We start from the raw sequence: 15,300 nt of genomic DNA on the forward strand, positions 1-15,300 counted from the left end.
TCTGGAAAAATGCAACCTTCATAGGTTAATGGTTGAAGAAGAATTGTCTAAAGCTATGATTTTAGCACTGTGGATTGCAACTTACTAGTAGGTTGCAAAATCCAGACAGTAGATGTGAACTTAATATGGTTGGTTATAGACAGAAGTTTCAAAACAGATTAGAAGAGAATAGAAAATATCAGGGTACATGTAGTAAAGGTAATTATTGTCTTGTGAAATTTTGTTCAGAATTGTGTGTTCGTGCATGTGTGTAAAATGCATTTCTCATTATGAGCGGTGGTCACAAACTTGAAAAACACCAATAAAAGAGGCTAAGGAAGATCAGTGAGAAATTGCTAAATCACTTTTGTTCTTCACTAATCTGATGGCAAGGAAAAGAAACAAACCCAGTCAAAGTAGAATGAGAAGGAGATTTTCTCTGTATGGTTCAGATGGTCTCTCCCAGGCCACCTTTATTACATCAGTTGTGTAGGAGGAAAAATAGAAATAAATAAGGGAAAAGGACTCACAAGATACTAAACTTAAAGACAGAGAAAGATGGAGATATGAATGAGAGGGAATGAACCCCTATGGAAGCTGAATTTTTAATCTAACCCTACTGTGTGATGGCAAAAGCTCCATTCCCTAGCACATGGCCCAACAAAGCCCCTTGGATTCATCCTATTATATCAGCTCTGTTCTTTATTATGGAGCCAGAGGAGGAACCTGAGAAAGGACACCAAATTACCTATCATTAAAATTGTCATACAGTATTACCAATAATTACTGAGAGCTTGTCCATGGGTCAAGAACTGTTCTATGCACTTGAAGTGAATGATCTCACCAAGTAAGTTAATGATTGTAAAGCTCTTAGAACAGTGCATTGCACATGGTGAGCCCTCAGTATGCCTGGTTATCATTAATAGAACAGTGCACATGGTAAGCACTTGGTCAGTGTTGGCTAATATTGTGTATTATTACTAATTAACTAAGTTACTAATTATTACCACTTTCCTAGTAAGGAAATTGAAACATAATAATTGAAACATAATAAAATTAAATAACTTGCTCAAAATCATGTAGCTGGAAAGAAATGGAATCATTCCTTTCTGAGTTGGAGGTGAAAGTGATTAGTGTAGATACATGGTGAGTTATACGACAGATTGGTGCTTGAAGTACGTTAATGGGAGAGGGAAGAGGAAAGATGGGCCTTTCTTCTTGATGAAGAAAACAAAAAACTCCTTGGCTTGGTGATTGGTTAGATATGAAGTAAAAAGATGACCAAGATTTTAAGCTGGTCGACCAGGAAAATGGTAACTAATACGTAAGAAAATAAGAAAGAAAACCTTTGTTGGTAAGAAATAATGGCAAATTCCATTCAGTCGTACTGAGTTTTACATGAGATAATCAAGTAAAATGAGTAGCCCGGAATTTAAAAATAAAGATAGCGGTACTTAGGCATCATCCCGTAAAGGAGTTGGTAGAAGCTGTGGGAGTGTTTGAGATCTTCAGGGATGTCCACTATATTCTGGCCACGAAAAAACCTGGGGAGTAAAAAATTAGATCATGATAATTGCCCCCACACAAAACTTCTACAGCTTTGCTGACATCAGCTTTGTGGAAATCTACAACTAATTTCAGAAATCTTTGAAAAAGAGATCCCTGCTGCTCCCGGGCTGGCTGTTGTGCGGCACCCACTGTTTATCTGGCTCCTGCTCCAGTGGCTGTGGCTGTTGTCTCCTCTCGCCGCCGCTGTCAGTGAGGGGGGAGAGGCTCAGCTGCAGTCTGGCCCCCTCCCCACTACCGCGGAGACTGCGGTTTCCCCTCATGGCATTCTCAGACACCCAGGAGAGGCACTGGCGAGAAAGCTCTCCTAGTTTTTCTTACTCTCTTCTTATTTTCTCTGTTCCCACCTCAGGTTTCAGACTTGTTCTCCACTGGCTTTTTCGGCACCCCTGTCCAAGTGACAGGTGTGTTGGCTTCATGGTTCCTCAATCAAATTTTTATGCCTAGATGGTTCCCGACCTTCAGATGAATTCTTACACAAAACGGGTCTCAGTTTTTGCCCCATCAGTCCTCAGGCAAATCTAGACTCGTCTGAATCCTAGGCTGAAGGTCACTTCCTAGGTAAAAACTGGGACCAGGACCCTCGCTCCCTGCTCTCTCTAGAAGAGAGGTCAGCGTGGGAAATGCCCACATCTTCCATTAATTGTCCCATCTCTTGTTTCTTCTGCTCCCTTCTCTTCTTCATATGGCTGTTTCCCTGGTTGATTGGAGATTATTTCTTCTTTTCCCCAAATGGAACAATGATGTGCACTACTGTGGAATTAGATCCTATCTGAATATTCCTTTGGGAGGTGTGATTCATTTCTTCCTCCTCTCTCTCTCTCTCTCTCTTTTTTTTTTTTTTTAAATAATCCTTCTTAAAGCTTTTCATACCTCTTTACTGGAGCTTAGTAAAGATCTGAATATCTAGCACATTTTCCTTTCAAATAAGTATTGGTAATGTATTTCTTCTCCCGGTTCACCTGTGAAGAATACCGATGAGTCTTTTTGAAAACTCATCATTGGCAGTTACTTTAGAACAGCAATTTATTGAAAGCTACTATATTAGAAATGTTTTATTGCACTGCACTAGAGCTATGAAGTGCAAGGAACCATGAAGATTGAAAAATACAAATGATAGATGTGTCTCTTTCTCCTTACTTTTTAGCCTTCTTTGAATCCTGGGGGGAGCCAATCATCTGATGTGGTGCTTTTGAACCACTGGAAAGTGAGGAATTTTGAAGTACAACGTGGTGACATTGTGTCATTGGTGTAAGTAAATCAGAAACATATTATATTTATATATAAAATTATTTATAATTGATTTAACTGGTAATTTGTTAATATCATCACCAGTTATTAATAGGTACATTTTAAATGTAATTATTTTTAAAAATAAATTTTGAAATGTAACAGTGCTATAAAAAAGTTTTTCTTTTATATATAAAATATATCAGTTGGTTGACATCCTGGAATTTGGTAAAATGTCTTTAATGAAATGTTGATTAGAAATTATATTGATGATGTAAAGTACATGTATTTGGTATCAGTTTGGATTATTTTGAAATTTTGCGTCTTGGAAGCAACCTTAATGTTACTTTCATTTTTATTAGTTTGTGTAGGTTCACAATATTTCTACAAGATGATAATTGCAACTGAAATTCAGTGACATTTCCATGTATGTCTCAGTGTTTGAACTGAAATAAGGCAGTTTGGAAGATTAGCAGCCTGGAGGCTTTTGTTTGGGACCAAAAGGTGGCACTGTTTCTCTGTTAATGTATTATGACTGGTCAGGGACAAGAATTTCATTCCAGTCTTAATGTAGAAAAAGAATGTCAAAGTGTGTATAACTGACGCAATGATATAATACATAGTCCCAGCACGTGCTTGAACGGTTTAGATTTGAGATTTGTTTGTTTTAAAAGTAAATTCACACTGAGAAGACTGTTACAGAACTTGCCTGATTTCTTCTGGTTTCAGCTACTTATAAAAATGTTTTCCTGGGCTTGCCTGTTATGGCAGTTAGTGCATCGGGGTAGCAATTAATATAGCAGTTATTGTCATTTGTTTTAACGATGGTGAAATCCTAGTGTTTGGTGAAGACTTCCAGTTTATATTTCTGGTTCTTTAATTGGAATGATTTTTTTTGTTGTTGTTGGATGAGAATATAATTGTTTGACAAAATATGACCTACTTGTTCATACTTACCTTTGGCTAGCGCTTTGTGGAAATAGATGTTTCATAAATGTGTCTCCTTCAAGCCTGTTTTACCAGGATTCATTTGAAAACATATTAGCTAAATCTGGTTAGTAACTAATAAAATAAATACATTTGACTGAAGTTTTGCATGGCAGACATCCAAAGATGGGGATTAAATGCTTCTCATATTCTTGAGTGCTTCCTTTAATATTAACCTACTCTTTTATTTTGTCATTCAGAGTACTTTTTTTGCAACCTCCTTAACAACCTTTTCCATGCTGGGTTAGCCTGTTGTGTGCTCATTATTCTTTTGCCTTTGGTTTGACAAGGTTACATTCTCACTTAGTCGGTGATGGAGAGGATACCCACCCAAGTGAAAGAGGTCACACTATAAGCAGACAATTGTGCAGTATTTTTTTTTTCTCCAAGAGAAACATGCTGACTATCTCTAAGCAAGTAAATTTGAATAGGTAATTGGAAAAAAAAAAGGCTCCTTGAAATTCAGGGTTGCATGGGTCCATAAAGTATGCTAGCACATCATAGACTATGTGAAAAAGAGAACACGATTCTCCTATGTAAATATTAAACTAATTGATATTTATTATATAAATTAATTTAAAAATAGTATATGTGAATTGGGGTTGATATAATAAATTATAGCTCCTTGGGTTGAGCTGCATTTTTAATGAGTTAATTATGTGCTGTATCTCATGTACAAATAACGCAAATTTTCTTTCATAATGCTTGTTGCTAGAAGGAGCTGTTTACATAAAAGAATGCTTAGTGATTGGTATTATATTATTTAACAACAAATAATCATTAAGCAATGATTGTTTTTTTTTTGAGGAATAAACAAAAAGTCTTTTGCTTAATTCTTTTTTAGCATGATGTAATACTGTATAAAAGACATGTAAATATCTTTTTAGTTTTATGAGCAAAAATGCTTTCTAAATGTCTTTATTATTTTTATACATTTTGTAGACTGCTTCATTTGAGAAGATTGTTGGTTTGATTAATGTTCATGAATATATATTTAATTCATGTGAACACTGAATATTTGTTTTTCTTACAAAATGTATTAGTCTGGTTTTAACTTAGATGATAATTATCATTATTATATCAGAGCATTCTATCTGTTTAAGAAATGTGTGACTCAAGAAATGCATGACTAAATATGAGTTTAAGGCTAAATAGAAAATGTAGTTTGTCATTTTGTTTACAAGTTGATATGACACATTTCATTGATACATAAAATCTTTGGAAATAAGGTAGTAAGATCATTTATATTTTAAAAAATCCTGAGACAGCATTTTATATATTCAGTGTATAGTGTGGAAATACAGCATTTTTATTATAATATTATATATGCAGTTTGCAAATTCATAAAGTAGTAGGGCTTATGCAACTTTGTAAATAGAGCACTAATGAAAACAATAACAATTCAATAAAACTGCTAGCGCAGTTTAAACGACATGAAATTTTTTATAAATAAGCACTGCAGTAAATGTAGAATTTATTTAACATGAAACAGCTGAAGGTAACTTGATGGAAGGCGAGGTAAGGAAGGGTTGAGCTCTTCTCTGTATACAAGGGCAGAGGGACATTTTCATCAGAAGTTACAAATAGTGAGAAGATTGCAAGCTTTGTACAAAATGTACTGATACCAGAGGTGTGTCCTCTGCTCATTGTTCAGTGTTACCTTTATTTATTTATTTGTTTGTTCGTTTATTTATATATTTAAAACAAAAGATCAGGGTTAACCTTGCAATAAGTACTTATAAGAGAAGGATTGAATATATAATACTGATTCCTTCCTGGCTTATTGCCGTTAGTGTACTTAGCTTTCAGTTGCTATTATTAATGAGGCAACGCATTAATGATCTGGGAAAAAATTCCATATGAACTAATGCAGCTTCTGCTTTATACTGAAACCCTTTCTCCGTAGTCCCTGTGAGCTGACTCACGTTACAGAAACACATGCTGTAGCAGAACAGACTTACTTTTCTGTTGCAGTGGGTTTTGTACAGAGCTTATTGACCAAGGCTGTTCCCGAAAGCATGGAAGGTTTGAGGGGGTACATATTAGAATATGCTTGTTTGTCTCTCTTCCTAATCTTTTCCTGTCACTTTCTTTCTGTGAAAAGTTGGTCTCAGTTGAGCTAATGTTTAAGCATGTTATTCAGTAATGGTAAATCAAAAGATGTAGTTATTTAATAACATTACTCGTCACATAAAACATTATTTGCTGTCATCAAGTCCTTGGTATTACTGAGTGTATATAGGTGACATCATACTCTCTTAGTGGATTTGCGAACTAATAGTGGTGATTAAGGTGGATTTTCCATACCTTGAAATTGACTTTTCATTAACTTGTGTGGTGGCCTTACTACAATAGGCTTAACATAAGTGGCATATTTACAGTGATATATCAATTAACAAATCCATGGGGACAGAGGTTCCTTCGTAATAAAGTTTCAAATAATCATACTTAAAAGTGTTTTAGCTTTTTATTTTGAAATGATATTAGACCTCAAGAAAGGTCATAAAAATAGTATAGAGAGTTCCCATATAACCTCCAATGTTTTGTTTTCAGCTTTATTGATGTATAATTGACAAATGAATTGTAATATTTAAAGTGTACAAAGGAATGATATATATATAGGATTCACCCCATTGAGTTAATTAACACATTTGTCACCTTACATATTTACCTTTTGTGTGTGAGAACATTTAAGTTCTACTCTCTTAGCAAATTTCAATGAAAGAATATGGTGTTATCAGCTGTAGTCGCCATGTTATCCATTAGATCAGCAGACTATTCATTTTATCCCCCCCTAAATTAACATTGTACATTACCATGGTACAATTACTGAGATGAGGGAGTTGGCACTGATACAGTACTATTAGCTAACTTACGGACCTTATGCGAGTTTCACCAGTTTTCCCACTCATGTCCTTCTTCTACACCAAGATCCTACAGAGGATCCCATATTTCATTTTGATTTTTTAATCTCTCTCTAGTCTCCTCCAATCTGTGATAGTTCTTCATTTGTTTTTTGTCTTTTTTGATCTTGATACTTTCGAAGGGTTCTGCCAGTTATTTTGTAGAAAAATCCTTACCTTTAGAAATTTTGAGGTCCGTGTATGTTCCAGTGGAGAAGCATTGCTGTTGATGGCAGCTGTGGGGAAGTCATAGCAGCGGTAAACTAGAGGCGGATGAGACAGGGCCAGAGAAGTAAATGCTCTCGCACAAGTCATTTTGGTTTCTTATGACCACGTACTTGGGTCATGACTAAGAGACTCCATGCTTCCAGAAGTCCACACAGTCTCATTTACTGCTGCTAGGAAGCAAGGGGGAAGAGCTGGGCAGGTGGGGAAAGTCTAACGTTTATAGTACAGATAGAGAAGGAACTAAGGCTGGGTCACAGATGATACTATATTGAGCCCATGTTCAGTTCTAGAGTAGAAGGTGAGGGTGGGGAAATTCTCATTTAATGAGTATCCCTGTATATCAGGCGTTGTGCTGTTCACTTTTTCACTTTTTACTTAATTCTCATAACAATATCTGGAGATGGTTATTTTTAACACAGTGAACATGAGATTTAGCAAGTAAATAGCAAGTGAAGAGCAGAGCCAGAGTGCGAATCCAGGTCCACTTGACTCTGAACCTGTCCTGTCTGACCTAGCAGGCAAATGTGGCTGTTGAGCAGCTGAAGTGGTTACTGCCCCTTGTTAAAATGATAATATTTTGGGTATATTCAGTCAGATAAAATACATTATTAAAACCAACTTAAACCATTTCCTTTTCTTTTTTTAACGTGGCTAGTAGAAAATTCAAAATTAAACACGTGGCACGCACTCTGTTTGTATTGGACAGACATCCCTGTGTCTAAACCTTTTCCCATCAACCACTGCTGCTTTCCTGGAGTGTGTCTAAGGTGAGCTAATGTGAGATCCTAAAGTCTGGGGTGGAGAAATACTAAGGTACTTGCTATGAAGCAAAGGCAGACTCCCCAAGATAGCTAAACACTTTGCATTGGTAAGAGTATGGGGGTGATCAGCTCCGAAGACAAAGAAAAAAGTCATGCAGTCTATGAGAGAGAGAAGAAAAGGTATCCGCAACAATTTTTTGTTTATTTGTTTGTTTGTTTTTTAAGTAGATTCCACGTCTAATATGGGGCTTGAACTTATGACCCTGAGATCAAGAGGCACATTCTCAACCAACTGAGCCAGCCAGGCACCCCCACAACAGTTTTTAATATGTATTGACTGTTTATTGCTTATAGTTTTCCAGTCATTGGGCTAAGAGTTCTATATTCATTTTTATTTAATCCTTGTTTTAACCACCCCCCACAAGTGGGTACTGTTATTCCTATTTTATAGATGAGAACAGTGAGGTAGAGAGAGGTTAAGTAACTTGCTTAAGGACATACAGCTAGTAAATGGAAAAGCAAGGTTTTGAAGTGCCTCTCATCAAATCCTGTGTTCTTACTTTCAAACTATAATGCCTCTATATATTGTGGTAGTGGTTTGGTTGAGGACTCTTACTCATTCTCAGCGAAGAGTTAAAGCAGGCCCTGATATCTTGGCATCTATCATTATTATCCCCATTGCTGTCATGAATTTCTGATACAGTGGTTCATGAAATGTAGTCTCTTCATTAATAGTAATAAGACATTATTATGAACATATAGTGTGCATACAATTTCTGCAGCTGGTTTGTGACATGCTAAAGTAATTGCCATTTCTGACAGATGGCCACTATGATGGCTACATCTCTAGCAGTGAATGTGAGCAGAGAGTTAGGAAGATTTCAGCCAGGGAAATAGATGAAATAAAATTGAGCCTTTGGGAAAAAAAAAAAAAAAAAAAGAAAGGTGGTAGTACCTTTGTGTCTTGAGTGCTTGTGAATTTTTAAAGATCCTTAATCCACCAAGGTAAATTAATCTGCTAAAAAACCAAATTCAGGTTTTGAACAAGTGCTCAGAGCAATGATAATACTGAGTGATGACCTGAAATTGTATTAAAAGCCAGTTATCCGTTGAGCTGGAAGAATATAATCGTGGATGCTTATCTGTTGAATCTGTACTCATTCCTAATTTTTTTTGTTTCTTTATAGCCAAATATTTTTCTGAGTTTGTAGGTAATATTTCAGGAACACAAGGTTACAAAGACCATGACTTTCAAAGAAAGGTTCTATAAGCAAAATTTCTTATCTTATTTTCTCCTTTTTTTTTTTCCCCTTCTCTTCCCCCTCCTCCCCCTTCTTTTAAAATTAATTGACTGTAAAAATGGTGGACAATGAAATCTAGTTTGCAGTTTATTTTGATGAGAGATTTAGTTTTCAGCACTTTCAATTACCGATTGTAGTTTGCAGTCATTACTAAGTATATTTACAAATGATTAAAAAATGAGACAGTGTAAGTATTTATTGCTATTATTTGATATACATTAGACTGATTCTGTAACCGCTCTTCATAGGCATACAAAAAGTTGGTGCCTTTAAGGTAGTCCTTACTAACAATTTGCTTTCCTGAGTAGGATAAACTACCTCCACAATTGTTGTACATTTAATTATGCAACAAAAGATTTTCTTAGTTCTGAGCTAGGAAATGTTTCAGTGATCATAAATTTCAATTTTGAATTATCGAGATTTTATGGTAATATAACTATAGGAGATATTCATAGCTTCTGCTCAACCCATTTCCTAAATCTTATATCCTTTGAGCAATAACTGGAAATTGTCAAAGAACAAAGTTATACAGGCATCATTCTATGAAATAGTAGGTACTTATATTTGTAACTGTTTTATTGTAAAAAGTTACTTATGTTGTAAATTTTATTTTTACTGTGAAAAAATCCAGTTTCTGAGAACACTGTGCCTTTTATTAAAAAAAAAGAAAAGAAAAAAAGAAAGTTCAGGACCGCATTTATAAAGGAGCTCCCAAATACATATTATATATGTATTGAGTCAGATTGAACTCTTAAGGAGAAGCATTTTGAATATAAGCTTAAATAATAATTGTAACAGAGAATAAGTATTTTGGAGAAGCAGACAATATTTTTTTTTTAAAGATTTTATTTATTTGTTTGACAGAGACAGCGAGAGAGGGAACACAAGCAAGGGGAGTGTGAGAGGGAGAAGCAGGCTTCCCGCCGAGCAGGGAGCCTGACGCAGGGCTCGATCCCAGGACCCTGGGATCATGACCTGAGTGGAAGGCAGACGCTTAACGGCTGAGCCACCCAGGCATCCCACAATATAAGTTTCAAACAGTAAATATAACTCAGAAAAATAAACTTATGTAGGTAGGCCAACCTGTTTTAAATTCTTCTGGAACCATTAAGATATAGATAAATATATAAAGATAGGCTACTAAGATCAATCAATATCTGATTTCCACTTTCATCTGTATAGACTAGTTTATTTCAAACTAAGACCCATACTGAGAAACATGATAAAACTGCATTAAAGAAAAAATCTACATGCAATGTAGCTTTGTCAAAGGGCAAAGATCCTGGAGTGAAGGGAACCACATTGAGGTACACCCTGTATTCGGTGCCACTTTTTATCTTGGGTTATTTGTCACTTTGTAAGCACCACAGGCTGTGAGACTGAGAAGCCCAAGAGTGGCAGCTAAGATAGTGAGATGCTGAGTAGAATCTTCGACAATTTTATACTGCTAGTGAGTCAAACTAGAATTCAAGGAGGACAAGGCAGGACCCTGGCAAAATACTCCATACTTTTAATTGGGACCCTTAAAGGGTATCCTAGGAGTTAGGGAGAACTAGAAATAGACCATAACTGGCAGAAATTGAGATGCAGCCTCTGATAAACTCATTTTAATGTGTAATAAACTGATTTTAATGTGATCTGCCTTTACTTAAACTGTCTTTGCCAGAAGCAAGAGACATCCTGCAGAGTCTCTATAAGTTTTTGTACCCAACACTTGGCATTTAATAAAAAATCACCACGCGTGTCAGAACCCAAGACCAAGACAAAAACAAAATAAAACAACAAATAATAGAAACAGTCTCATAATGGTCTAGCTGTCGGAATGATCATATATGGGCTATAAAATAATTATAATCAGTATATTAAAAAATTGATGAAAAGTTGGATAATTTCATCAGAGAATCAGAATCTATTAAAAAAATCAAAAGGAATTCTAGAAATTAAAACTAGTATAACTGAAGACAGGAGCTCAATTGATGAAGTTGACAGCAAATTAGATACAGCCATGGAGAGGATCCTTTAACAGGGTGAAAGGTCAGTTAGAAAATCTCTAGACTGGAGTACGGAGGGATAAAAGATCATGACATACAATGAATAGTGCAAGATGTATGTATAGCACATAGTGAAAAAGGCCGATGTCTATCTAATTGGAGTAGCAGAAGAGGAGGAGGAGAGAGAGAGTGGGCCAGAGGAAGCAATATCTGAATAAAGGCCAAGCATTTTCAATAACTTTTTTTTTTAAAGATTTTGTTTATTTATTTGTCAGAGAGAGAGAGAGAGAGAGCTGGGAGGGGAAGAGGGAGAGGGAGAAGGAGGATCCCCTCTGAGCAAGGAGCCTGATGCAGTTACTCTATCCCAGGACGCTGGGATCATGATCTGAGCTGAAGGCAGACAGATGCTTACCTGACTGAGCCACCCAGGTGCTCCGCATTTTCCATAACTTATGAAAGACATCAACATACAGAATCAAGAAGCACTACAAACCCGATCAGGATAAATACAATGAAAAAACACATTTAGAGCACATGGTAGTCAAGCCACTGAAAGCCAAAGAAAAAGAGAAAAATCTTGAGGAAAAAAAAGGACATATTTTCTTCAAAGAAGCAAAAAGATAGCTGGTGGGAGACAGGAGATAACTGAGTGATATCTGTAAAGTGCTAAAGAAAAAAAATATTCCAGCCTGGAATTTTGTACCAGGAACTATTCTTTGTACTATTGGAACTATTCTTCAAAAACGAAAGAGAAATATACTCTTTTTCAGACAACAACCCCCTAGCATATGCTCTTTGTCCTATTGGACTTGACTTATAAAACACATTCAAAGTGGTAGGAATTTTAAGACGGCAGCTGCAGAGCATTAAGCCTCAAGATTGTGGTCTGAGCCTCAGACCCACGTGTGACTGCGCCGGTCACGTCCTTATGAAGCTGGCCTTGTGATTGGTACAGGAGTCGGCATTGGACATCAACAGGGCTGATCTGAGCCGTTACTGGAAACAGATATACAAATATTAGGGGTGAAACTAATATTTTTGTTAGAGTTAAGTGTGAACAATATGTATCTGTTAAAAACAACAACAACAACAAACAGGCTCATTTCCTTGGGGTGTTGGGTGGCCAGTCAATTAAATGTCTGACTCTTGATTTCAGCTCAGGTCATGGTCTCAGGGTTTTGAGATTGAGCCCCATGCTGGGCTCTGCTCTCTGCAGGGAGTCTGCTTGAGATTCTTTCCCTCTTCTTCTCCCTCTGCCCCTTCTGTGTGCATGCACGCGCTCTCTCAAAATAAATCTTAGAAAAACCAAAACCAGTCACATTTCCTTAAGTGATTTTATTAATAAAATAGGTGCCCAGTAGAGTAGGCCCGTGAATACATGACCTTGCATTGCCAAAAGGACTTTGCAGATGTAATTAAGGTTGACCTTCAGTTGACCTTAATCACATGAGTCTTTAAATGCAGAGGATGAAATGAGGGAGATGTAAAAGAAAACATGCAGGAAGGATTTGAGTATTATTGCTGACTTTGAAGATTCAGGGGCCCTGAGCAGAGGGAAGTGTGCTGCCGCTAGAAGCTGAGCATGACCTCTGGCCAAAGGCCAGCAAAGGAATCAGAACCTCAGTCCTGTAACTATATGGAATCAACCTTGTAAGCCTGGGAGTAGATTCTCTCCAGTTATCCAGATAAGGGCCCAGAGCAGCTGACACCTTGAGTTTGGCCTCCTAAGACGCTAAGCAGAGTACCCAGCCAAACCCGCCAGACTTCTGTCCTAGGGAATGGTGAGTTAATAAGTGGGTGCTGTTTCATACCCCTAAGTTTGCTTTAATTTGTTATAGTGGCAGTAGAAATTGTGTTAAGCAATTAAAAATTATGAACAGTTCTAATACTATCCATAAAATGTACAGAAAAGGAAAACAAACTTTTACAAAAGATTCCTATAAGCATTTGGAGATAGTGATTGTATTTAGGTACTCGACTAATTAAAAATTATTTTCTTTTACATAAAACAACTCTGTTGGCCTCTACCTGCCAGTTTCCTGTACAACATACAGGACAAAGCTCTAGGACATCTTGCTTCTCCTTTCAGCTGCATTACTTGTTAACTGGCTGTGTGACCTCAGACTGGTTATCTTAATTTATGCTTTGTGTCAGTTTTAGCATCTGCAAAATATGAAGTATAGACTAGTCGATCTCTAAGGCCTCTTCCATTTTAAGATTGCTTGACAGTAGTTTTAAGGAGCTGGACATAAGAATCAATCACTCAGAATATCAGAAAAATGCAGAGTTTTGCATACTTTTGAAGCTAGAGTCAAAACCAATTTGAAATTTTTGAAAGAAAGGAAGCCATGTTGGCACCTTAAACAGAAGTTTTAGAATGAATAAGGAGACTTTGAACACCAAGGCTCTTTTGGTCAATGGCATCAAATGAATCTGTGCTTATCAAGATTATGTCTTCAGTGGAAATGATTGAAAATGGAGAAATTAGAAGTTGGCAGGCAGGTGTTACAGGAGGATGAGAGCAAAATCCTTTCTCACTTGCTTAAAATTATTTAAAGTAAAAAAGCTGTAGAAATCTTACATTTCTTTACTGCTTATAATTTACTCCGGGAGTTGAGTTATTAAGACTCTAATAGTTAATCTTGTCCTGGTTATCTCTGTTTTGTCAACTTAACGATGCACTTCCTACCAGTAAACATTCTGTTCACTTGCTCTTACAAGAAATGCTTGAGTCCATATTCTGTTTTGTAGTTCAGGTCCTGGAAATGTGGAAGGAATCTCAAAACTTAAACATAATCTTATTCGATCCAAGGTCAGTAGTTACCCTCCCATTTTTCTTTACCTTTTATAAAGAAAGGCACTGTTTTTGGTGAGTGGAGGTGGCAGTTGCTGGGAAATGTGGCTGTGGCTGATAAGAAAGGGAAAGGGCTTAAAGCAACAGCCACCAAACTTTATCTGTGCTTTGGAGCTCAGGAAAACATTTCTGTCCAGGAAGGGAACAGGAATCCTTTTTTTTGCTGTTGTTGTTTTTTGCTGTTTATTTCCAGTAATAAGAAGCCTCAATGCCCCATATTATGAAAGATTACTGCTTGCATAATCTAGTGACAGGTTTACTCACATTCCGAGGTCATGTTAATATTTACTGAAGGCACCACAAATATAAGTTTCACTTTATTAAAAATTGTATGGATGTTGAAATTGCTGACAGAGAAGCTGGCTCAGTTGGATTTGGCTATGGATATGATAATTATAATATGGCTTTTTGTGCTTTTAGAGGTCATAAGTTACATTGCAAAGATTTGTGTATTTGGATTGCTGAAAAGTTACTGTAGAGTGTTATGACAAAACTGTAGGAAATATTTCAGTGTGAGTAGTATGTCTCACATAAATTTCATTATAGAATTAAAGAAGAATCATTAAAATATTGCCAGTTTATTAAAAATTCATTATTCTACTAGAGGATCTTTACAGTGCAATAAAAACTTGAAGAAATAATAGGAAAGTTTTGGTAACCGTGACAGTGTGTTAATTGAGTTGAAGGAAGGTAAAAAATGTATTAACAGAATGGATCCAAATTTGGCAAAAAAGATGTATAATAAATCAAGAGGGGAGATCAGTTAATAAAGAAAGAGGCCAATTATCAGTGAAGGAGGGGGGTATATTTAATGATTCTAAATGAAAGATTAAACTGCTCCAGTGAATTTCACTTGAACAAAAAGGAAGAAAAGCAATATGGATAATTAGGCAGTAATAAGATCATACTGAAAAAAAAAAAATCAGAAAACTGCCTTAGGTGTTAGGGGAATATTGGCTAATGAACTTAACCTCCCGCAATTATCTTTCAATACTCACTTTTACTCTAGAAATGGAGGGGAGTGATGTTTTTAGTTCTTCAGAGTGATTTTTTAAACATATTTATTGTATGTAGATTTTTAAATGGTAACAAATAATGAAATGGAGAAAAGTAATTTCTCATGAGAAGGATATCATCCGTAATCCATTAAAATACTATAATTTTAGCTATAATGTATTTTTTTTGTTGTTATTGATCAGTTCTTTAAATTTGGATTCTACTTATGTGTTTGACAATAGAAACATGTTTAGAGGCTGCTAGCCTAATTGAACCATTCAGAGAAATGGAGTATAGGAAATTAGGATTTTTGTTAGGGTTTCTCAGTTCAGGTCTTATTAAAAACATAAATGGGTAGAAATCCCAAATATTGTCTAAAGGAAGATTTTTTCCTCTCAAATTAACCCAATAATTTATATCTATATGTAAATTAATTAAAATTTTTATAAATATGCTGATAAATTCTTGTCCATTTTTACAGTTTTTATTTTAGGCCTCTGAATT

At 36.0% G+C, this 15,300-nt stretch overlaps 1 protein-coding gene across 4 annotated transcripts in view; it reads left to right on the forward strand.

Moving 5' to 3' along the window:
- Positions 1 to 15,300, forward strand: part of IMMP2L (inner mitochondrial membrane peptidase subunit 2) — an 845,846-nt gene that overhangs the window by 64,597 nt on the left and 765,949 nt on the right. For all 4 annotated transcript variants that reach the window (XM_040644087.1, XM_040644090.1, XM_040644089.1 and 1 more), the window contains exon 4: positions 2,693 to 2,796. In XM_040644087.1, coding sequence (XP_040500021.1) covers positions 2,693 to 2,796 — 104 coding nt within the window. The remainder of the gene's footprint in view (positions 1 to 2,692; positions 2,797 to 15,300) is intronic.

Source organism: Ursus maritimus, unplaced genomic scaffold (assembly GCF_017311325.1).
Source record: "Ursus maritimus isolate PB19 unplaced genomic scaffold, ASM1731132v1 scaffold_3, whole genome shotgun sequence".
In the NCBI taxonomy this organism is placed as follows: Eukaryota; Metazoa; Chordata; class Mammalia; order Carnivora; family Ursidae; genus Ursus; species Ursus maritimus.